Source organism: Chiloscyllium plagiosum, unplaced genomic scaffold, assembly GCF_037043375.1.
Source record: "Chiloscyllium plagiosum isolate Xiang-an unplaced genomic scaffold, Cpla_swu_hap1 HiC_scaffold_48, whole genome shotgun sequence".
In the NCBI taxonomy this organism is placed as follows: domain Eukaryota; kingdom Metazoa; phylum Chordata; class Chondrichthyes; order Orectolobiformes; family Hemiscylliidae; genus Chiloscyllium; species Chiloscyllium plagiosum.
Window position 1 is genome coordinate 4,747,026 of NW_028270186.1, and position 23,875 is coordinate 4,770,900.

The window sequence follows — 23,875 nt, forward strand, 5'->3', positions numbered from 1 at the left end:
CTGAAACTGGCTTGCTGCTTGAAACTCTCTCTCCTAGGATCTTTCTAATATCGGTCCAGCGTACGACACACAGAAGCAAGGTGGATCCTTGACCCCAGGAAGCAATCTTAATGGTATGTTTTTGTCATCAGACCTGCTGTGCTCTCAATTTGAGCCTGTTGTGAATCATTGGTGTGAATGTATCTTCCGACCCTGTCCCTGTTAACTTTGATTTGTCCATCAGTTTGTCAAGCAAATCCTTGACAAATCTCTCATTTCATGCCTGTGAATTTTTAAAGACGTTTCTAAATAAAATGTAGGTCATCAGGCAGAGGAGCATGTAAAACCCATGAGAGGGTGAATTATGTGCGGTGCCTGTGCACTTAGTGGCAGTCTGAATGCTTAGTTGTCCGGAAAGACATTTTTTCAGATAATACCTTGAAATCCAGCTACAGAAGGCACCTAAGCACAGAAACCCCTCCAGCCTGGGAAGGTTTGCTGTTGCTTATTGACAAGATGAAGCTGCTTCCATCCCAGCCAGGGATCTGCTCACCAGTTGAGCACAGGGGACAAACATTCAAAAGTTAATAGAATTGGAAGGAAGTAGCGATAATGGTCGCTGATGTGTTTCATGTCCTAGTGACACCTCCGTTTGTGCATGAGCAAAGCCTGTGATGAGGTACCTGGGACAGTCACCTTTGTATTGTATCTGTGGGATGGTGGGTGTCCTAACAGCAGTTATTCCCTCTGGGATGTCAGGAAGCCTGACAGATGCACATGACTTGGAACAAGATGTCTCAGGTTGAGGAGTGACTGGAGACAGCGATTGCACACTTGGCCCAGCTCCTCGCTAATATTTTTACCCAGAACAACCAGTTGTTTTCCAAGCATTCGCTTGACAAATTATATTTTCTGGTGAGTCGGGTGTTTACGCCAGATCTGGGCAGCATTTCAGCCAGTGCACCACCTTCACTTTCATTTCTAGTATTAGCTCAGGTATTCTACTGTCCAGCTCAGCCCTGGGAAGTGGAATCCAGAGGAGCTGAACCATTCCTTCTCTCACACGTTTTAATCTTCATACAATCCTCATAGATCATTTCCAGTTTCAAAATCATCACATGATGAGTTGGAAACATTGTTAAATGGATGAAAGATTAAGTCCCATTCTATTTGTCCTGCTATCCTGGCTGCTCGTTGCAACAGTAATGTAATTGTTGTCTAACTATGGCAAGTAATCTCTGTCAGTTAATCTGCAGAAGAGAAGAAAGGGGTTTGGGAGTCGCAGATCCCTGTTAGTGTGAAGAGTTCCAGTTAAAATTTCACAGGCTCAGAAAAGTCTAGTTTGTGTGTGGCATTGAGTCTTTGAAATGCTTTCTGTTCAGTGCAGAATAAATCATAATATGGCCTTTGAGAAAATGTTGCTGTTTTGTATTCATCAGAATATGGCTTAAATGAAGACGTCTTTGTATTTTCCATGCCTCAGAGATTTTGCAATGGAACCAGCCATGCCCACTGCTGGAACAGTCAAGTGGTGTAAGATCACCTGTGGCCCACCTCACCGAGCACCCACAAACTCTCCCACAGCCTGGTGTTAGGTGTAACTGACTGCAAGGCTTTGGAAGGCCTGAGGTGGCAACCTGCTGACTGTCTTCCCTCTTCTATGTTGCAAATCAGCAAACAGAAGGCCCATGGGTCTTTGGCTACACTTGTGAGCGGAGCTGAAACATGGCCTCTGCTGGCCATTGCTGAAGGAGCAATTGTCCAATGTTGAGAATATGAGCAATGCCTCGGTTCAGAAAGAGTTAACGTGTAAGAGTTCATAGTTGATGCTTGTGTTATCCTCGGGCTATACAAATGCATGCTTTGACCTCTCTTCCAGGTGGACCAACATTTGCAGGTGAAAGTTTGTGTCTTAAGAAGTTCTGAACCTTAAGTATTTTGTACCTGCCTTAAAATGCTTGTTGTTTAGCGATTTGCAGTGTCTTTTGTTTAAAATTACCTGAGCTGTTTGTTTCCTCTGATCTGAACTGGGCAAAAAGGTGTGACATTTGTACAAGGGAAGGAAAATGCTGTTTATTTTTTGCATGAAGACAAGTTCAGACACGAACCTGTGCTTGAAAGCCGCATGAACTGCTTGCCCCTGATATATAGCAAGCTGTATTCATCTGCTTGAATTTTAATTTTGAATCAGGACATTGTTTGATGACCAGAGATTGTAACTGGGCCTGACGATGATGGTGCAGTTCCTGTTGCAGTGCAGAGTTGAGAATTGCACAGTTCAAATCAGATGACCCAGTTTGATTGGAAGTTTGAGTGGGTGATGGCGGTGATGGACATCTTCTTACCTTTGCTGCCTTGAGCTTGAGGTAGTGAGCATTCTGAAACCTGTGTATTCAAGGAACATCCAGTTGCACCCAGTTGTTGTTAAAGAGAGGGCAGGTTGGATTGTGATGTTGGTCACAGTACAGCTGCAATGTGTAGCATCTCCCAGCAGAGGGAACCCAAACTGGGCCCAATCAGGCACTGATGTCACCTTTAAATGCACTGAATTTCAAACTGTCCACTTCTGTGTGCAACACCCTTCCTCCCTACCTCAGTTAAGTGCATTCTAGTTACTTTCTCGATCATTATCTCTGCTTTTGCCCTTCCCCAAGAAACTCTTGCTTTTTTTCTCCTCTCTGCTCACCTCGTGGTTAAGTTGGCAGTCTGGGATGTTCCGTGGCCCAGGTTCGGCTGATGATGAGGGACAGAGCAACTGCTATGATTGGGAATCACGACTCTTCAGGAAGCGGGGGAGAATCAGTCGCAACTGCGTTTCATTTTCCTTTCCCAATTCCAGTCTAAATGTCGGATAAGATCAGGGTTCCAACTCCTCACTTACACCCTCTGGTCAAAGCTGCCAGAGTTGGTCATCCAGACTTTGAAGTGAGGTATGGGGCTTTTTGTCTGCAGGGTAGCCAGCAACTGGGAACCCCGTTACTCCCTGGTGGCACAGAGCAGTCACCGCAGAGTGGGTATCGAATCTCCCACCTTGCCATTGGGAGCGCTCACTGGAGCTCTCAAAAAGAGGAACCTGTCCTGGAACACTGGTCTCCATCTGAGCAGTCCCATGTGAAGCCAGCAAGTTCCTGGGTACTTGAGGGCACTGGCTGGGTGCTGCTGCTGCTAACTGAACGCAAACAGGCTCAGCACAAGCGAGAATCGTGGCTTCACCATTTGTGTTTGCAGGGCGTCTCAGTGGTGCGACATGCAATGACGGGACTGGGGGTCGGGCCCGTGATGCTACACAAGGTGAGTTAACAATATCCACTGGAACTGTCTGGGTGGCTGGGAATGGGGGGGTCGGTGGGGGGGAGAGATGGGGTAAGCATCGTGTTCTGGTCTTGCCCTCATTCCCAAATGTGGCTGAAGGCTGCTCAGGATACTGTCCTCCCCTGTAAAGCATCTTGAATGAAAATGGACTCCAGCCTTTGAGTTGATTGGCTGAAGCAAAGTTGGCCTCGACTACTTCCAAATTGAAATGGGTTTGTCTGCCATCTGCAATTCTTGATGATTTAGGCTGGGGAGTGGTAATGTGAGACACCTGAGAGGAGAGAATCCATTGCAGGTGAGGGAGTCATGTAGATGGCTTCAACTCTGCACCAAACCCAAGCTTAATTCACTTGGATTCTGATCCTTAACCAGTCAGCTTTACTGAACTCAAAAGTTGAGCACAATATCGTGGAACTTCTCTCACCTTGAAAGCACTCTCTTTCACTCTGTTCAGGATTGACCCTCCCATGTGCAGTTTAGCAGGTCCAATAAGATGCGTCTGTAGTTTTGCCCTTGACTTTGTTGCTGCAGCGGTATTATGTTCCGTCTACATTATAGTAAGATGACCTTTGGGGAATGCATGCATGCTTTTGTCAGTACTTCTGTGTGGAACATTTGTCCTGCTGTCTGTCATCTTTTGCATCGACATTGTAAAACTCTGCTCCATACTGAGGATGAGACTGAGTTAAGTCTGCCTGATAGCTTGTGGAAAAGCTAGCAGAAAGTTAAAATCTTGCTTTGTGTTTCTTGAATAGGGTCAGGCGTAATGCTGATGTAAGTCACTGGGGTTTGCAGGAAGTGTTGAGGCTAGATTGGAAATATATTCTCAACGTGCTTATTTGCTTTTTAAGCAGTAAATTATGGGGGGCTAAATTGATCAAGTGGAATAAATCTGTTACGACTTAAATTATTTCATTAAGTTGATTTATTCTCAGTCATGTTATGCTATTCTTATGTAGAACTGGATATCTGCTGGAGAAAACCAAAATGTGTTTTATATTGGCAATGGCAAGTGGTATGGAGGCATTTGGAGCAAAGAGCGATTGTTGATTGTAGTCTGTTTGATTCTAGGTGGTGTATAATCTTAGGAGCTGTGCACAGTTTGAAGGAGTAATATTGTGCTGCTACTCCATGTCTACACACCAAGGTTCACTGCTCTCCTGTTTTCCCAAATTCGCTCACTCTCCATTTGCTCTCTGCTGTTCATATTTACTGTACACCCATACCCTTTCCCTTAGTCATGTAGCTTCTTCAACTCAAGACCCATAGTCTGTCACCCTCAACACTTGCATTCTCCACCATTATAAAAGAAGGATGGCAGGGATAAACCAGAAAGCTGCAGGCCAGTGCGGCGAATGTCTGTGGTGGCGCGATGGTTGGAAACTGTTGAGGGGCAGAATTAATTTCTCGTTGGAGAGGCACTGATTCATGAAGGGGAGTCAGCATGGCTTGGTCAGGGGGAGCTCAGGTCTCACAGACTGTACTTTTTGAGGAAGTTACTGGGTGTGTAGCTGAGGGTCGTGCAGTCGATGCCTATATAGACCTCAGGCTCTTTCCAAAGTCTCACATGGCAGGCTGCTTAAAAACTGGGATCCGGGGCAGTTTGGAAAATGGGATCCAAAAGAGGCTCTGTGATGGGAAGCAGAGGGTGATGGTTGAAAGGTGTTTTGGAGATTGAAAGCCTGGGTCCAGTGGCATTCCACAGGATTTGGCGCTGGGTCTCTTGCTGTTTGTAGTGTACACTGACGACAGAGACGTGAATGTATGCGCTATGATCTGTACCATTGCAAGAAAAGGGAAAATGGAAGGTGGGGGAAATAGTGAGGGGAAAGACTAGACTGCAGGATGATGTAGATGGGGCTCAACAGTGGCAAATGAAATGTCATCCTGAAAAGTGTGAGCTCATGTGTTCTCTTGGAAGGATTGTGCCGAGGATCAGAGGGACCTCGGCGTTAATGTTCACAGATCCTTCCAGGCAGCAGGACCGGTGGCTCAGATGGTTCAGAAGGCAGATGGGATATTGGCTGACATTAGTCAAGATATTGTGTACAGAAGCAAGGAGGACCTTGGTGGTGTTCAAGTCCTGTCTCCTCAAGAGGTCTGTCATGACATCTGAGCAGGTTGATTGAAAAAATATTGTTTTTCATGACTGCAGTGCTGTGTCCAGTTCGAGGTGCCACACGAATGGACTGCCCCAGAGAAGGGGTACGTGAGATGAAACAGGATGTTACCTGGGCTGGAGCGATGAGCTCTGAACAGAGATCCGAAAGATTGGTGTTGTTTTCCTTGGATCAGAGCTGGCTGTGGGCCGGGTGTCCTGATTAAGGAGTACTAAGGTCTATTCATGTGTCTGTCAAGATGCTTCTTATACATTGCTGTGCTATCTGCCTCCACCACTTTCTCTGGCAGCACATTCCAGCAACTTAACACCCTCTGTGTTAAAGAAAAGTAGCTGTCATACTCCCTTAAACCTATGTCCCCCCCGTAATTGACATTTTTTACCCTGGGGGAAAAAGTCTCTGACTATCCACTCTCTCTGTGCCACTCCTAATTTTATAAACCCCTATCAGGTCGCCCCTCAGCCTCTAACATTCACTAACCACAGCAAAAGGGTCTCTTTCCACAGTATAAGAACTTGATGACTCTTCAATTCTAGGTTGGGGAGCCTTGACAGTTTGGCACTGGTTCTCCCCTGTGTCTCAGAAGATGCAGTTTTGATGCATTTAATGCAGTGAGGGGAGATCTCCGTCTGCATCGGTAATGCGGGACAGAGTGCATATCCTCCACACTGGGAGTGGGTCCTGAACAAGAAGACACAGGAGCAGTTGGTCTTGCGTGAAGTGGAATGAACTTATTGTGGAAGGGTGTTGGAATAAAACTTCAGAACTAGGATGTAGAAAGAGATCGGAGTGTTACCATTGCAGCTGTACGTCTTTGAATCAGTGTCACCATCTGCACATGATGGCATTTGACTGATTGCAGAAGAGTTCAGGGTCTGCCAGTGTCGTCAGTGTTCTGCATCCATCTTCTAAGTGTTGGAAGTTTCTGTTTTCTGTGCAACCTTTTGTGCCTTTGTGCTTTCCCCTTTGAGAATAGCTGCAGAAACTATCAATCTTGCCACGCAATGTTCCTGCTGACGTTTCCAAAAATCCTGCGCTCCTCCAATTAAAAAAATACGTCTCGTTTCATCCTGATTTGCGTCCTTCTTGCTTTGAGAGCGGTTACTGGCAGAACTTAGCACAGGTGCCCATTACAGTGTTCAAGCAGCCCATAGCTCAATGCATCCAGCACAGCCACATCATGGGCTTGTGAATGGCTTCCAGAAAAGGCAGCGGTTGTCTCTCCCTTCCTCCCAGTGAGATAGTGTGCCTTGTCAGGGATTTGGAAATCTGGACTTGACTTGCACAGTGTCAAGTGGGTACCATATGAAAATTAATACTGAAGATCTGTTGGGTGGCAGCACTAAACTACTCTTGAGTATGTCTTTGGTCTGCAAGGCATCAGCTGCATGGATTGAAGCAAAACATGAGCAATCCTGTGAAAAATAAGCTGCAGAGTTAAGCAGATACAAGAATTAGTGTTGTAATGGTACAATTGGACCTGGAGGCCAGACTCAAATCTACGACTTGGGTTGTTGCAACTGTGATTGCAATGGGTTCAGTAACAAACACCATGTCAAATTGACTGCACTCTCAGTACAACCCGTGTGTACAATGAAGGGTCAAGTCCTGAAATTACATTTTAATTGAACAGACGTGACCAGATGTGGTCTGAAATGTGCTTCTCTCTTCCCCGTCCTAGCATTTATCTGGAACAGATTACTGAATGTGTTAATTCATCAGAGGAAGTTGAGATGTGGAGTCATGTTTCTAATTGCTGTGGTTTGGTGTTGGAATGGCCCTGCAGAGTTAAGGCAAGTACAGACTCCCCGACCCAGTCTGACAGCTGAACTTTGCTGCTGTCTGAATTTTTCACTGCTCTTTTCTCCTATGTTTCCCAATGGGCTGCCATGACTCAGTGGAAAATGCACCATTCAGCTTGAATTTTAAGATGCAAGGTTCCACTTTGAGAAATAATGAAGATCGATAGGCAACAAGGAGTGTAGAATTCACTTGAAAGAGTGAGAACATGTTTGAAGGGTAGAGTTTGAGTTTGCAGAAATGGAAGCAAGTCATGGGAGGGAGTTGAGCTAACGTTTGGCAGACTCTTAAAAGTGTTTGGTTCCGTTTCCACACTATTCATTATGTCTCAATATATGTGTAGCTTGGTAATGAGTTAGTGAGTTGCCTGGTTCAGCAGCTGCTCAAAACAGTCAGACAGAGGTTAGTTCATTTTGTTGTGATTTCACCTTGAAAACCAGGTAATACTGACAGAAGGTGTCTTCAAGGAAACATTTGAAATGTATTGACTTGTTCCTTGAGAGATTCTGGCAATAGTGGACTTGAAGGAAAGCCTAGTAAATAACTTTGCGCTGCTATGCTGAAATTGGTGTTGGTGTTGTCAGCAATAATTCCTATTTTTGTCCTGTCCCAAGTCCTTGTTCCTTCTGTCCCAGGCATGTCAAGGAGAGAAAAGCTTGCAGGCTAGTCTGTTCCCAGTGCACATCAGGCTGTTGCATCTTGTGCTTTTCCCCCTGAGTGGTTGCTCAGCTGTGAGTGTTTGGGAGCAGACTGTTCAGTCCCAGATCACAATCTTCAGTGTTTTCTCTTCCAAGGTGGCACTGTCGGAGGAAGCGGGAAAGGAAGAGGAGCAAAGCGTAAACAGGATGGAACCTCAGGAGGGACTGCCAAGCGAACCCGAAGGTGAGACTGTTTGGGAATTGGTGGTGGACCTGTCCATGGGAGAGCAGGACAGTGCGGGCATTGAGAAAAGAGTCTGTTTTCTCACTCAGCAGTTTGTCGGCTTATTTTCTGCAGCTGTCTTATGGCAGGTTCAGTTCAATGTTGGAATGGACACACTGGTTTTTAACTGCAGTGACATGTCCTGTAACAGCTAAAGTATTTCCTGCTCCGAGAAACATCAGCTTCTTCCAAGACACACAGCTGGTGACTGAACATTCTGACTTTGCAGTGGACACCCACAAGTAGTGAAGTCCAACTGTCCCACCTTCCCTACAGTCTCTTTGGACAGTGACTGCACTTGTCAGTCTTTGAGGCATCTCAAAAGGGACAAGATAAATGCTCATCTGTCTTTCGATTTGGTTCGAGGGTGAGGAGAGTGGTGGTACCACCACAAGGAGAGGGTTGGACTTGTGTTGTGTTGGAGGTGAGTGCTTCATCAGTGACAGCTCAGAGCCTGGTCTCCACTGTCCCTGTTTTACAGCTGTCTGTTATAGTGATTCAGATAGCTCACCTGGAAGCTCTGGGTGGTGCAGAAAACTGAAATGGTCTCAGTGCATCAAGGGGCAGTTTGCAACATGTATCTCTAAAAGGAATGGCATGCTGAAATTGGTTGATAGGTGGACAGGGAAGAAATGTGCCACTGTCTGAAGAACAGCAGACAGGAGTGTAGCACCATTCATTCCTCTGGAATTGATGCCATTAAACCAGGTGAATGGTAACCTTGCTAGTATTGGTTGGATTCCCATCTAAAAATGACCCTGCTTCCCAAAGGATTGGTTGGGGAGAATCACAGATCATAGAATTCCTTCAGCATGTAAGCAGGCCATTTCACTGACCCTCCAAAGAGCATCCCCATCCCACAATCCATGGAACCCTGCATTTCCTACGGCCAACCCACCTAGCCTGCACATCCCTGGACACTATGTGCGAATTAGCATGGTCAATCCACACTAACCTGCATATTTTTGGACTGTGAGAAAAGAGGGGAGGAAACCCACACAGACATTGGGAGAACATGCAAACTCCACACAGTCTCCCGAGGATGGAATCAAACCCGGGTCCCTGACGCTGTGAGGCAACAGTGCTAACCACCAAGTCACCTTATAACCAGGTGGTATTAAGTTGATGTTTCAGCCTAGGCTGCTTCTACCTGGGCTTGAGCCAGTGAGGAGCAGATGGATGAGATTCTTACGGAGTCCTAAATGCGTGTGTGTTTTTAAAATTCCTCCTAGTGACCCGTTGTTTGCTGCTCAGCGGCTGCCCCCACATGGCTATCCACTGGAGCATCCGTTCAACAAAGATGGTTATCGGTATATCCTGGCTGAGCCTGATCCACATGCTCCAGACCCTGAGAAGTTGGAGCTCGACTGCTGGGCTGGTAAACCTATCCCTGGAGACCTGTACAGGGCTTGCCTGTATGAGAAGGTTCTTCTGGCACTGCATGATCGAGGTATGTATGGAGTGGGGCAGCGGGAGCGGCTCTGTTAGAATTTCAGCTTTGTGTTCCGATATGGGGAAGTGGGGCCCACCTCCCTGCGGGGGGGTCACAGTGGCTCTGACCCTTGTGCTATCGTGTGTTGTTGAACACGAGTGGATCCTGCAGTATAGTTCATGGCACAGTGCCTGCATTTTTTCCAGTGTTTGTCAGGCAGGGAATGCGTGTTGGAGTCGTTCTCCTGTGCTGCATTGGCATTGAGAACACTGGTTCCACTAACTGAAGTCTCCACCCTTTAGTGAATTAGTAGCACTGACCTCAGGGTCAGCCTTTTTACAGAGGGAGCCATGTCATGGGGTATCTGAGTGCACTGCGCCACAACTTGTAGAGATCGAACTACTGGGCTGCAGATTTGCAGTCCTTGAGTTCCAGTTACTCCCAATGTCTGGCCTGCACCAGGCTAGACTCCTTCAAAGTATGTTCAGGTAGTCGAGACCCTAACGTTTTCTTACTTAAAAGGCAGATGTGTCGTGGATATTCCAGGTGTGATGCAGCCGGTTCAACCATTCGGCTTTAAGGAACATAGAACTTATTGATATACTACGGTTGAAACGTGAACAAAAGTAGAATTTAGAATAACTTAATTATTAGAAAACCCAACTCACTCAGTATAGCAACTTAACCCAGGATATGTTCCTGTTCCCGCATCATCGCATAAACGCACTCCTTGCCACAAGGTAATTTCAAACTGGGAGAAAGTGAGGACTGCAGATGCTGGAGGTCAGAGTTGAGAGTGTGGTGCTGGAAAAGCACAGCCGGTCAAGCAGCATCCGAGAAGTAGGAAACTGACCCCACGACCAGGGAGATATTTTCTTCCCCACCACAACCCGCTTTCCGTAAAGACCATTCTCTCCACAACTCTCTAGTCAGGTCCATGCCCCCTACCAACCCACCCTCCCCTCCCAGCACCTTCCCCTGCCACTGCAGGAATTGCAAAACCTGCACACACTCCTTCCCCCCTCACCTCTGTCCACACATGTCATCTACTGTATCTGTTGCTCCCAATGCAGTCTCCTCTACATTGGGGAGACAGGGCACCTACTTGCAGAATGCTTCAGAGAAGGTCTCCGGGACACCTGCACCAATCAATCCTGCTGCCCCGTGGCCGAACACTTCAACTCCCTCTCCCACTCCGCCAAGGACGTGCAGGTCCTGGGCCTCCTCCATCGCCACTCTCTAACCACCCAATGTCTGGAGGAAGAACGCCTCATCTTCTGCCTTGGGACCCTCCAACCACATGCCATCAATGTGGATTTCACCAGTTTCCTCATTTCCCCTCCACCCACCTTATCCCAAATCCAACCATCCAACTTGGCACCAGACTGCCCTCATGACTTGTCCCACCTGTCCATCTTCCTTCCCATCTATCCGCTCCACCCTCCTCTCTGACCTGTCACCTTTGTCTACCTATCGCACTCTCAGCTACTTCCCCGCAGCCCCACCCCCCCTCTCATATACCTCTCTGCCCCCTTGACTGTGAAACCTCGTTCCTGAGGAAGGGCTTTTGTCTGAAATGTCAATTCTCCTGCTCCTTGGATGCTGCCTGACCTGCTGTGCTTGTCCAGCACCACACTCTCGACAAGGTAAATTCAAACTCAGGTTCTTATAGGCAGGAGAGATTTCAGAGCGAAAGCCAGTCAGGAATCATCTGCTGAAGCTGAGAATCTTTCTGCACCACAGCAGCAGCAGCTCACTGTTACAATTAAACCTGAACTGGAAGAACTGGCCTCTCTCTTGCCATTGTCAAATGAGGCTCTCGCCCAGACGTTTCGGCACGTCTACCTTTACAACCGGTCTTGAAAAAAAATGAGAAAATAACCTTGTTAAAGTGACAGCATTGTCACATGCCATTGACTCTCCCAAGGAAGCACATGCTGGGGGGAAGCCTTCCGTTCTCCTGGGTCAAACTGAATTTGGAAGCACTTCCCATCCCATTGATTGCCATCCCACACTCACAGCAGGCTCAGCATTGACATGTTATTGGAGTTCCTTGTTATTACCAGATTGGGGAGGGGGATCCACATGGCTTTTCACCAGCGTTTTGCAGCTTAAGGGCAGGATTGGGAAACAGACCTTATATAGAGTCTGTGTGGTCCAAGCTATTGATGTTGTGAGATGGTCACTGAGCTTAAGGATGCTGGGTAGTTAGGGAAGTAAGAGACACTGAATGTTGTTACTTCAGTGAGCTAGGAATTACATTTGAGGTCCTAAGATTGTTGAGCACTTAAACCAGGCAGCTCTGTAATACACCTCATGCCTTTTCAAATTTGCTGCTTATTGGCTGTGCAATCCTCTCAGCTCCTCAGCTCAAGATCTCGGACGATCGACTGACGGTGACGGGAGAGAAGGGTTACTCCATGGTGCGGGCCTCTCACGGCATCCGGAAAGGGGGCTGGTACTTTGAGATCACAGTGGACGAGATGCCTGCAGAGACGGCGGCGAGACTTGGCTGGTCACAGCCATTAGGTACGATACCACCCTGCATTGTCCTGCAGAGAGCCTTTCAGGAAGGGAATTACTCATCTCAGGATTTGGCTTGGTCTCTCAAGAGTAAACCTCCTGAGCTTGAGTATCTCTTTGACAGCCACAAAGATCTGTGAAAAGAAAGCAAGTTGATGGGCGCAGATGTGGAATATATCATTGTCTTGAAGCTGAGTACCTGTATAGGTCACAGTTGATCAATGTACATGGAACACAGAGCAATACAGCACAGGAACAGGCCCTTGGGCCCACTCTGTCTGTGCTGACCATGATGACACTGGAGGACATGATTTGGAGACGCTGGTGTTGGACTGGGGTGTACAACGTTAAAAATCACACAAAACCAGGTTATATCGAACAGGTTTATTTGGAAGCAGTAGAGTTTGGAGCGCTGCTCCTTCATCAGGTGGTGGTGGACAATAAGATTGTAAGACACAGAATTTATAGCAAAAGTTTACAGTGTGATGTAACTGAAATTATATTTTGAAAAAGACCCAGATTGTTTGTTAAGTCCCATCTTTTTGAATGACCATGTTGGTTTCAGTTCTTTCTTATGTAAATCACAAAACGTTTTTTAAAAGTTATATTCTCAAGTGCACTTTAACAATTGGTGTCACGTCAGCCCAAATAAAGTATTGAAGGTGTTAGCTTTCCTGTGTGAGACTGTCTGTGCCACAATGGTCAGACTGATTCTAATCTAAAAAACGGATTTACAGAATCTTACATGGATTCTTTCCCTTTTTGAGGCAAGTAAAATGTAATTCTGCAAGTACAAATTCACCCCACAAACTTGTATGTGTATGCGTGTGCATGTGGATAGAGGAGACCTGCATTTTTTCTTGCTTCTTGGCTTAGCAGTTCAGCCCATGGAGACTGCTCCACCATTCAGTATGATCATGGCCAATCTCACCTTGGCCTCAACTCCGCTTTCCATAACCCTTCAACCCATGACTAATTACAAATCTCTCTATTCCACCCTTAAACTTACTCACTGTCCCAGTGTCCATTGCACCCGGAGTAAAGGACCAGTGCAAGTTGTACAGTTGAAATGTTGGGCAAGATTGAATGTGATGGTGAGTCTGCATGCTTGCACATCTCACTGTGTGTTGGCAGACAATGTCAGGAGGTACGGTTGAGAGCAGAAGAGATGGCGCTTGATGTTCAGATATCAAATTGTAACCTTGTCAAACTTGGCTACCTGCAGGCAATCTCCAGGCACCCTTGGGCTATGATAAGTTCAGTTACTCATGGCGGAGCAAGAAAGGGACCAAGTTCCATCAGTCAATAGGCAAGCACTACGCCAAAGGCTATGGGCAAGGAGATGTCCTCGGGTTTTACCTGTACCTTCCTGAGGACACAGAGGCCGCCCGGGCACTGCCAGACACCTACAAAGATAAGGTAACAGGAAAGGGTTTTTGCAAGATACCCATTTCATAAAAATTCCTTTTTGACATTAGTACATTGATGCATTAAATTGGGAATGTGTTCAATTCCATGTGGAGAAATCTCTGAGTTCCATTAATGCACTCTTCAGTCAACTTTGTCATGATAGCAAAGTGAGAAAGGGCATTTTAGGAGATCAGCATCAAAAATATTGGTGTATTGAATGTTGTGGTTACTCAACAGTTTTAATGTTGGAGCTGTATATTGTTGGTAACATGATGCTGTTCGGGTGGATAGCGGTGATAGCTGAAAATGCATGGCTGGAAAAGCGCAGCAGGTCAGGCAGCATCCAAGGAGCAGGAGAGTCGACATTTCGGGCATGAGTCCATATCGGGGTCATGCCCGAAACGTCGATTCTCCTGCTCCTTGGATGCTGCCTGACCTACTGCGCTTTTTCAGCAACACATTTTCAGCTCTGATCTCCAACATCCGCAGTCCTCACTTTCTCCTGGATAGCAATGATACCTTGGTCTTGGGGACCACGGCTGGATTTGCTGTCGTTTGTCAATACGTAGATGTACCTACAAGAGAAGGGTCAAAACCTGACCTTCTCTTAGGAAATAAGGCAGCGCAAGTGACTGAAGTGTTAATGGGGTGCACTTTGGGGCGAGTGATCATAATTCTATTAGTTGTAAAATAGTTATGGAAAAGGGGAGGTCTTGTGTGTAAAAGTTAAGATTCTAGATTGGAGTAAGGCCGATTTGGACAGAATGAGAGGGGAATTTACAAAAGTTAATTGGGGTGTAGAGTGTTCACAGGACATGGGACAACTGTTAAGTAAGAGGTTTTAAGAAATGAAATATTGAGAGTTCACAGACAGTATGTTCCTGTTAGAGTGAAGGGCAAAGCTGGGAGGTGTGGGGAACAATGGATGACTGAAGACATTGAATCTCTGGTCAAGAAAAGGGAGAAGGCACTGGGCAGGTATCGACAGCTGGGATTGAGTGAATCTCTTGAGAAGGGGAGTAGGGTCATACTGAAGTGGGAAATCAGGAAGGTAAAAAGGCGGAATGGAATAGCCTTGGCAGATAAGGTTAAGGATTATCCCAAGAGATTCCACAAGTACGTGAAGGGCAAACAAGGAGCGAATAGGGCCCTCAAAATCAACCAGGCCGTCTGTATTTGGAATCACAAGAAATGGGAGAGATACAACATGAATTTTTCGCATCACGTTGCAGTGTGGAGAAAGACATGCAAGTCAGGGAATACGGGAAATAAATGTTCATGTCTTGAAAACCATTCAGATTACAGAAGAGAAGGTGCTGGAGAACTTAAAAAGCATAAAGGTGGATAAATCTCTGGGACCTGATCAAGACAGGACATTGGGAGAAGCTAAGGAAAAAAATGCAGGGCCCCAGCAGGGACAGTTGTATCATCCAGAGTCATGGGTGAGGTGCTGGAAGATGGGAGGGTGGCTAATGCTGTGCTTTTATTTAAGAAAGGCTATAAGAAGCAGCCTGGGAGCTATAGACCAGTGAGTCTGATAGGAGGGGTGTGTAAGGTGTTGGAAGGGATTCTGAGAGACAGAATCTGCATGCATTTGGAGAGGCAAGGACTGATAAGCGATCGTCAGCATGGGAAACTGAGACTCACAGGCTTGATCGAGTTTTTTGAGGATATGACCAAGAAGATAGATGAGGGCAGAGCGGTTGACGTTGTTGACGTGGACTTCGGCAAGGACTTGGGCAAGGTTCTGCGTGGTAGACTGGATAGTAAAGTTAAATCACCTGGCATCCAGGTGATACCAAATTGGCTCAAAGGTAGAAGGCAGAAGTTGATGGTGGAGGGTTGGTTTTCAGACTGGAGGCCTCGAATAGTGTGCCACAAGGATCGGTGCTGCGCCTGCCATTGTTTGTCATTTATACCAATGATTTGGATGAGAATATAGAAAGCATGGTTAGTAAGTTTATGGATGACACCAAAATTAATGCTGCAGTGGACAGTGAAGAAGATTATCCAACAAGATCTTGGTCAGATGGGTCCAGGGGCTGAGGTGTGGCAGATGGAGTTTACTTTAGATAAATGCGAGGCTATGTATTTTGGTAAGATCAACCAGAATAGGACTTAAACAGTTCGTGGTAGGACCCTGGAGAATGTTATCAAACAGAGAGACCTCGGAGTGCAGGTACATCGTTCCTTGAAAGTGGCATCACAGGTAGTGAAGGTGTTTGGCTCACTTGCCTTTATTGGTCAGTGCAAGGATGTCATGTAGCGGTGTACAAGACGTTGGCATGACCACTTTTGGAGTACTGTGTACAGTTCTGGTTGCCCTGCTACAGGAAGGATATTATTAAATTAGCAATTGTATGCAAACATGTTACTGGGGCTTGGAGGGTTTGATTATAAGGAGAGATTGGATCAACTGAGACTTATTGCCCTGGAGCTTCCAGGGTAATAGATTATTTTATAAAGGTTTATAAAATCATGAGGGGCATGGGTAACATAAATGACTAAAGTCTTTTCCCTCGGGTAGGTGAGTCCATAGCTGAAGAGCATAGGTTTAAGGTGAGAAGGTAAAGAATTAAACGGTACCTGAGGGGCAACTTTTTCTCACAGAGGGTGGTACTGTCTGGAATAGAGGAAGTGCGAGGTGCAGGTACAGTTCCAACATGTAAAAGATGTTTGGACAGATACATGAATAGGAAAGCTAGGGAGGAGATAGCAGAGCTGTTGGCTTTGATATTTGAGTCGTCATTATCTACAGGTTTAGTACCTGAGGACTGGAGGATTGCAAATGTTGTGCCATTGTTCAAGAAGGGCAGTAGAGATGAGCTTAAAAATGTGTTGCTGGAAAAGCGCAGCAGGTCAGGCAGCATCAAAGGAATCGACGTTTCGGGCATAAGCCCTTCTTCAGGAATCATCAGGCAGTAGAGATGACCCAGGTAATTATAGACCAGTGCGCCTTAATTCTGTTATAGGAAAGGTTTTGGAAAGTATTATAAGAGATAAGATTTATAATCATCTAGCAAGCAACAATTTGATTTTAGATAGTCAACCTGGTTTCGTCAAGGGCAGGTCGTGTCTCACAAACCCCATTGAGGTTTTTGAGAAGGTGACCAAGCATTATAGATGAGGGTGGGCCAGTTATGTGGTATACATGGACTTCAGTAAAGCCTTTGATAAGGTTCCACATGGGAAGATGATTGAGAAAATGCAGAAGCATGGAATTGAGGGTGATTTAGCAGTTTGGTTTAGAAACTGGCTTTCTGAAAGAAGGTGGTGGTTGATGGAAAATATTCAGCCTGGAGTCCAGTTACTAGTGGTGTGCCACAAGGATCTGTTTTGGGACCACTGCTGTTTCTCATTTTTATAAATGACTTAGACGTAGGCATAGGTGGATGGATTAGTAAACTTGCAGGTGATACAAAAGTCGGTGGAGTAGTGGACAGTGTGGAAGAATGTTACAGGTTGCAGGGGGACTTGGATAAACTGCAGAATTGGGCTGAGAGGTGGCAAATGGAGTTCAATGCAGCTAAATGTGAGGTGATGCACTTTGGGAAGAATAACAGAAAGGCAGAATACTGGGTCAATGGAAAGATTCTTGGTAGTGTGGATGTGCAGAGCGATCTTGGAGTCTATGTGCACAGATCCCTGAAAGTTGCTACCCAGGTGGACAGTGCTGCTAAGAAGGCATACGGTGTGTTAGGTTTCATTGGTAGAGGGATTGAGTTCCGGAGCCACAATATCATGCTGCAATTATATAAAACGCTGGTGCGGCCACACTTGAAATTTTGTGTACAGTTCTGGTTGCCGTATTTCGGGAAGGATGTGGAAGCATTGGAAAAGGTGCAGAGGAGATTTACCAGGATGTTGCCTGGTCTAGAGGGAAGGTCTTATGAGGAAAGGTTGAGAGACTTGGGTCTGTTCTCATTGGAAAGAAGAAGGCTAAGAGGGGATTTGATAGAGACATACAAGATGATCAGAGGATTAGATAGGGTAGACAGTGAAAGTCTTTTTTTCCTAGGATGATGATGTCAGCGTGTACGAGGGGGCATAGCTACAAATTGAGGGGTGATAGATTTAAGACAGATGTCAGAGGCAGGTCCTTTACATAGAGAGTGGTAAGGACGTGGAATGCACGACCTGCTAATGTAGTCAACTCAGTCACATTAGGGAGATTTAAACAATCCTTAGATAAGCACATGGATGATTTTGGGATAGTGTAGGGGGACGAGCTGAGAATAGTTCACAGGTCGGCGCAACATTGAGGGCGGAAGGGCCTGTTCTGCGCTGTCTTGTTCCATGTTCTATGAAAGTGTTAGAGGGAAATGGGGTTAGTTTAGTCTAGGAAGACTGATCAGCATGGATGAGTTAGACCGTGCTTATGACTTTCTATCTCCCATTATAGCCAGGAGTCTGTACATTTCTGCTATAGTGACACCATCTTGTGGTAAGAATTTGCTAATTAACATCACTGACCTCAACAGAATTTACTTGGACCAATTTCTCTTTGGAATTGGCTTATTCTCATATCTGTTCATGCTTGTTCAAATTGTAACTTAGTGTGCCAGTGATGGATGCTGTTAACTGTTCCGAGGTGTTACCCACAGCTGAATAACTCGGGCCTCAAATCAAGGCCCGCTTCAGAGATCTCAGTACAGAATGTAGTGACGCCAACTCGGTCCTGAACAAGTCTAATGTTGTTGGACACATCACCTTGTTAATGACAGCCCTACCCTCGGTGAATATATCTGATGGTGCCGTTTTGAAAGGATGTCCTGGCCAGTGTTCAAGCGATAGCTTGAAAAGAGAATGATCTGGTCATTTTCACATTGCTGTTTGTAAGAACTTATCACGTGCCACATTTCCAACCTTACAGCAGCTTCCATACAATCCGAAAGACTGCAGCATGTCCGTCATGCCAGAATCGTGCCTGAAAGCTTCTGCTGTGTGAAGCTGAGGATAGTCATCTGTGAGAATGGTCCTCCTATGATTGTCCACTCTTTACCAGCATAGAGTTATAGAGATGTACAGCATGGAAACAGACCCTTCAGTCCAACCCAATCCAGTCCCACCTGCCAGCACCCACCTGCCAGCACTTGGCCCATATCCCTCCAAACCCCTTCCTATTCATTTACCCATCCAAATGCCTTTTAAATGTTGCAATTGTACCAGCCTCCACCACTTCCTCTGGCAGCTCATTCCATACATGTACCACCCTCTGCGTGAAAATGTTGCCCCTTCGGTCCCTTTTATATTTTTCTTCTCTCACTGTAAACCTATGCCCTCTAGTTCTGGCCTCCCCCACCCTAGGGAAAAGACCTTGTCTATTTATCCTATCCATGCCCCTCATAATTTTATAAACCTCTGTAAGGTCACCCCTCAGCCTCCTTAAATGCATGCAGTTTATGTTTCATCTACTGTTTAACATGGAGAACCAGTCTAGGAGAAGTTGAGTTTGAGTCTGGGGAAAAACAGAAAAAGGATAAAGTTGTAGAGTTTGTGTTTTCTGCTGTTAATGTCACTCTTTTCTCTGTGGGGCAGGCATTGATTAAGTTCAAGAGTTACCTGTACTTTGAAGAGAAGGACTTTGTGGATAAGGCTGAGAAGAGCCTGAAACCAGCAACAGGCAGTAAGGTGAGATGCCCAGTGAGATGTGATACCCCAAGCCGGTCACACATACATGGCTAAAAGGAGACAAATGCGAAGGTTTTCACCTTGTGCTCATTGCAACCAGTGCACAAGAAACAGAATTGAGAAAAAGGGACATCATGAGGAGAGGGTGCTGATTGGTCAAGACATTGTGATTCAGTCTCAGCAGTTAACTGTCAATCTTTGTCCACAGGGCAGACAGATTCTGATTGGTCAAATTGGGAAAAGGACATTGCGTCCGTACCTAAAGGGATCCTGAAGGAAGCTGATCTCTGCTGCCCTATGGCGACAGCTTAACCAATTGTAATCTGCCTGCTGACTCTGAGAATGAAGATTGACAGTTAACTGTCCTGATGAAGGGCTGATGCTCGAACTGTTGATTCTTCTGCTTCTTGGATACTGCCTGACCGGCTGTGCTTTTCCAGCACTACACTCTTCAACTCTGGTCTCCAGCATCTGCAGTGCTCACTTTCTCCCAGTTAACTGTCCTTGCTGAATCTCCATGTTCCAACCAGTCAGTACCCTCTTCTCATGCTGTATAAATTAGAGGCTGTTTCTTGGATTCTCATTCTAACAAGCTGAATTCTTGATTACTTGTACCAGTGTCAGTGTTCTGTGCTAACAAGCACTAATTTATACACCACCCACTGTTGTAAACCATTCCAGCAAGTTCAGTAACAAAGTATGCAGTTGTTTAACAACATTGAGATTGGAGATTTTTGTTTAAGCAAATGGTAAAGGAGATTGATGAGGTGGACATGGAACAGATGTTCCACCTTGTGAGACAGCCTTGAAGAAGAGGTCATAGAGTGACAGGGGTGAGGAGAAATGACTTCTCCCATACAGTTGTGAACCTGTGGAGCTCTCTGTCCTAGAGCGCAGTGGAGGCAAAATCACTCAACAGATTGAAGGACGAAATAGATGTGTTTCTGATGAAAAGTGGGATACAGGGCAGAGGGGAGCACGCAGGAGAATGGAGTTGGGACCAGGATAAATTCAGCCAGGATCATGTTACATGGTGGAGTGGGCTCGACTGGCTGAAATGTCTGCTCCCACTCCTAATTCCTACATTCCTCTGAGATCATGCTTGCTCCTCAGATGCTGCCTGAACTGTTGTGCTTTTCCAGCACCACTATACCCCTCCTGACTGATTCATTGCAGGGTCTGTAAATGGTGTGTTTGGTCTGGTTCTTACCCAGTTGGTCTGGAACTAACTGGTCCCTTGACAAAATATTGAAAATGTCTTTTTTTTCCCCTCCTGATTTAGATGATTTTTTTTAAGAATGGAGATAATGAGGGAACTGCCTATGAAGATGTGTATGCTGGGGTGTACCATCCTGCAATTTCTTTGTACAAGAACTGCACTGTAAGTATGACCAAGGGAGTTGATGGACTTGCAGCTTTCTCTCAAGGATGTCTTGTCTGGAATGGTTGAGCAATACTCTTTTGGCTCTGGTGATGTGCTGCTGCTGCATTGAGTGTACAGGGCAGTCCTTGGTCAAGAGCACAGTTCACTCCACCTTGCTATCTCTGCTTGGCGCACTCACACCTTTCACAGCTTCCATGCATCCTGTCTTTCCTGGTTAAGATTTGCTGAAAAGCTGCCATGGGGGGGCTCAGACCCCCAGTCTTGGTCTCCGGGAAACAGCAACTCTCCAACCACGAAGAGCGCTGGGAATTTACTGCAGGGTCTTGGGTCTCGAGAGCCCATCGCCCAGTTATCATCCTCATGATGTTGGCAACGAAGGGCAGTTAGGAGAGAGGCTGTCTGTGGCAGGGTGCCAGAATAAATACTGAGAAACTGCTGTGGGATTTCAGCAGCTAGGTAAACGGGATCTTTGCACTTGTACCGAAAAGTTTGTTTTACAGTTGGGATTTCACTGGGATTTGTTTGCTGCATTTGAATCCTCTGTCCATCGGAAAAGCAGCGTTGAGTGGAATGTTTGGTCAGGGGTTTTCAACTGAGAGACTTATTTTCCTGCTGCAGTTGTGGTGAGGGTGGGCGAGGGAGGTGTTCACTCATTGACATGTGTCGAGGGAAAGCATGTGATTCACGCTTGGGTCTGATTTTTTTTTCAGGTGTCAATCAATTTCGGGCCAAACTTCAAGTATCCTCCGAAAGACATTCCGTTCAAACCGGTATGCTCTTGCTCCTCCTTTCCTGCACCAGCTCCTCCATTCCACCTTTTTACAAAAAAAAGCTGTTCTGGAATCGGAACGCTGACAGGGGTGACCCACCGAAGGGTCGAGATCTTGCCCTTTGATTCGGAGTCACCTGCCGCAGCGCTTGGTGGGATTTTCAGTGTCAGAGATTTTCCTCACCCTGCCCGGCTCCACCCATAAACTCCTTTCATTTCAAAACATATTGAGTGAACGTGAAAACAAGGCTCCTGGCCTTGTGAATGATGCTGACATATGATTGGAACAAACGTTGGGGATATCCCTGGGTGTTCTGGCCAGTTTCTTACCCTGTTGGCCCACTCCAGGTAAACTATTGGTTTTCCTCACTGCTGTTTGGATGTGGATTAGCCACTTGGCTTCACCCTCTGTCATAGTCACAAAGTAATCTTTTAAAAATCTGAAGCTCTTTTGAGTCTCCTTGAGGCGTTGTACAAATGCTTTGATGAGCTGTGTTACATTGAGAGAAACTGATAATGCAGGAGGTGGCCATTCAGCCTGTCATCTGTGTACTGGCTCCTGATGTCCAAAAGTCCTTATCCTCACGCACCTACCAAATTCTCTTTTCACGTGATTGATTCCATCAGTTTCCAACTCCTTTTCGGGCCATTCATGTACAGAAGTGCGTCCTGACACAGCCCAAAATCCACTAAGCCCCTGCTGCCGTTTCCAGCAACTTCTGCCGTTAACCTGATCGTGTTTGTCTTTGCTTGATGTGCAGATAAGTGACATGGGCTGGTACGCTGTGGTGGAGCACACACTGGCAGATATTCTTTACCATGCTGAAGGAGAGGTGGATGGGCGGAGAAGCCCACCCTGGGAGCCCTAACTCCCTCCGAACAGAGAGATCCCCCCAGCACTCCAGGGGCTGCTGAAGGAACTGTGTGCAGCGAAGTTTAACACAAATGATACTTGAACCACGAGCAGTCATGATAGGCTCGGACAATCTTGGAGTCACCTCAGACTCATTCCATTGTACTTGGGTTTCGGTGAGTCGACCCAATCCTGTCGCAAACCAACTCCATACCCAGGTCAGTCAGATGGTGCACAGTGCCAGGCATTACATGGGGCTCTACCCCCACCAACCACGTGATTGCCATTTGGAAATGATACATTTGTGAAGCCGAATCACTCCTGCATTTCTCAGCATCTTGACTCGATAGCCATGGCATTTTTTGAACACAGAAGTTGTTGGTATTCAGACCGCAATGTTCACCAACTGCTGGGTAACAAGGCACTGGCAGCTCAACTCAGTTCTGTATCAGACCAAGCGATTATGTGAGGTGATGCCACATCCGATCAAACAGGCTTCCACAGTGGCAGGTTCACAATCATAGGAAAATGGCCTGGCAAACACCCATCAGACAAAAACCGGGAGATGGGCTGTCCAGAGCCTTGTATTTTCATGTCTTTATCCTGTAATAAAAGCTGGAAATAATGTGTGCTGGTTGGACTCCTGAATCAAGTTGCATTGTCTGTTTCTGTGCTGTCACTCAGGGAGTGGGGTCATGAGACTGGCAAGTTTCTGCTTTCACCGCTGTATATCGGTTTTTTAACCAAAACACTTTTTCAGTTGTGATCCACTTGGTAACAACCTGCACCTGAAAGTTTTCTTGAACATCTTCCATGTTTGACCCCGATATCCGAAGCTTTAGCTCAACGAAACAATGTTAGTTTGTCCATGAGCAAGGGGGCCTGAGCTTCAGGACCCAGCAGCCCCAGAGGTATGTAATAATGTGTCTGAACAACTTGATTCGAAAATACATAAAAAGCAACTCAAATTTTAAAACTGGGTTGTGATAATACAATCCCCAACTCGTAATTTCAGAGCCTTAGAGATATACACCACGGAAACAGAAACTTCGGTCCAACTCGTCCACGCCGACCAGATATCCTAAATTCATCCAGTCCAATTTGCCAGCACCCGGCCCATATCCCTCCAACCCCTTCCTATTCATATACCCATCCAAATGCTTCTTAAATGTTGCAATTGTACCAGCCTCCACCACTTCCTCTGGCAGCTCATTCCATACATGTGTGAAAAAGCTGCCCCTTCGGTCCCCTTTAAATCTGTCCCCTCTCACCTGAAACGAATGGCTTTTAGTTCTGGACTGCCCCACCCTGGGAAACAGACCTTGTCTTTTTACCCTATCCATTCTCCTCATGATTTTATAAACCTCTATAGGGTCACCCCTCAGTCTCCAACGCTCCAGCTTATTCAACCTCTCCCAACAGCTCAAACCCTCCAGCCCTGGCAACATCTAAATCTTTTCTGAACCCTTTCAAGTTTTGCAATGTCCTTCCTGTAGGAGTGACACCAGAATTACATGGCGATATTCCAAAAGTGGCCGAACCAATGTCCTGTACAGCTGCAACGTGACCTCCCAATTCCTATACTCAATGCACTGACCAGTAAAGGCAAGCATACTGAATGCCTTCTTCACTATCCTATCTCCCTGTAATTCCATTTTGTGTTTCATTTCAATTTCCAAATGTATTTGGGGCTTAACCGTGTTTTTCTATCATCTCTTCCTTCATCTACAAAGTGAAGGTT

At 46.1% G+C, this 23,875-nt stretch overlaps 1 protein-coding gene across 4 annotated transcripts in view; it reads left to right on the top strand.

Moving 5' to 3' along the window:
* ash2l (ash2 like, histone lysine methyltransferase complex subunit) overlaps positions 1 to 22,759 on the top strand; it is a 63,317-nt gene extending 40,558 nt beyond the window's left edge. The window contains exons 8-18 of one of the 4 annotated variants that reach the window (XM_087984410.1): positions 38 to 113; positions 1,859 to 1,876; positions 3,208 to 3,270; positions 8,006 to 8,093; positions 9,365 to 9,582; positions 11,926 to 12,093; positions 13,313 to 13,506; positions 19,036 to 19,128; positions 20,411 to 20,509; positions 21,223 to 21,282; positions 22,043 to 22,759. In XM_087984410.1, the coding sequence (XP_087840536.1) occupies positions 38 to 113; positions 1,859 to 1,876; positions 3,208 to 3,270; positions 8,006 to 8,093; positions 9,365 to 9,582; positions 11,926 to 12,093; positions 13,313 to 13,506; positions 19,036 to 19,128; positions 20,411 to 20,509; positions 21,223 to 21,282; positions 22,043 to 22,150 (1,185 nt within the window). In that variant the 3' untranslated portion in view covers positions 22,151 to 22,759. The remainder of the gene's footprint in view (positions 1 to 37; positions 114 to 1,858; positions 1,877 to 3,207; positions 3,271 to 8,005; positions 8,094 to 9,364; positions 9,583 to 11,925; positions 12,094 to 13,312; positions 13,507 to 19,035; positions 19,129 to 20,410; positions 20,510 to 21,222; positions 21,283 to 22,042) is intronic. The other 3 variants (XM_087984412.1, XM_087984411.1, XM_087984413.1) reach the window with 3 other exon arrangements.
* Positions 22,760 to 23,875: the final 1,116 nt, after the last annotated feature.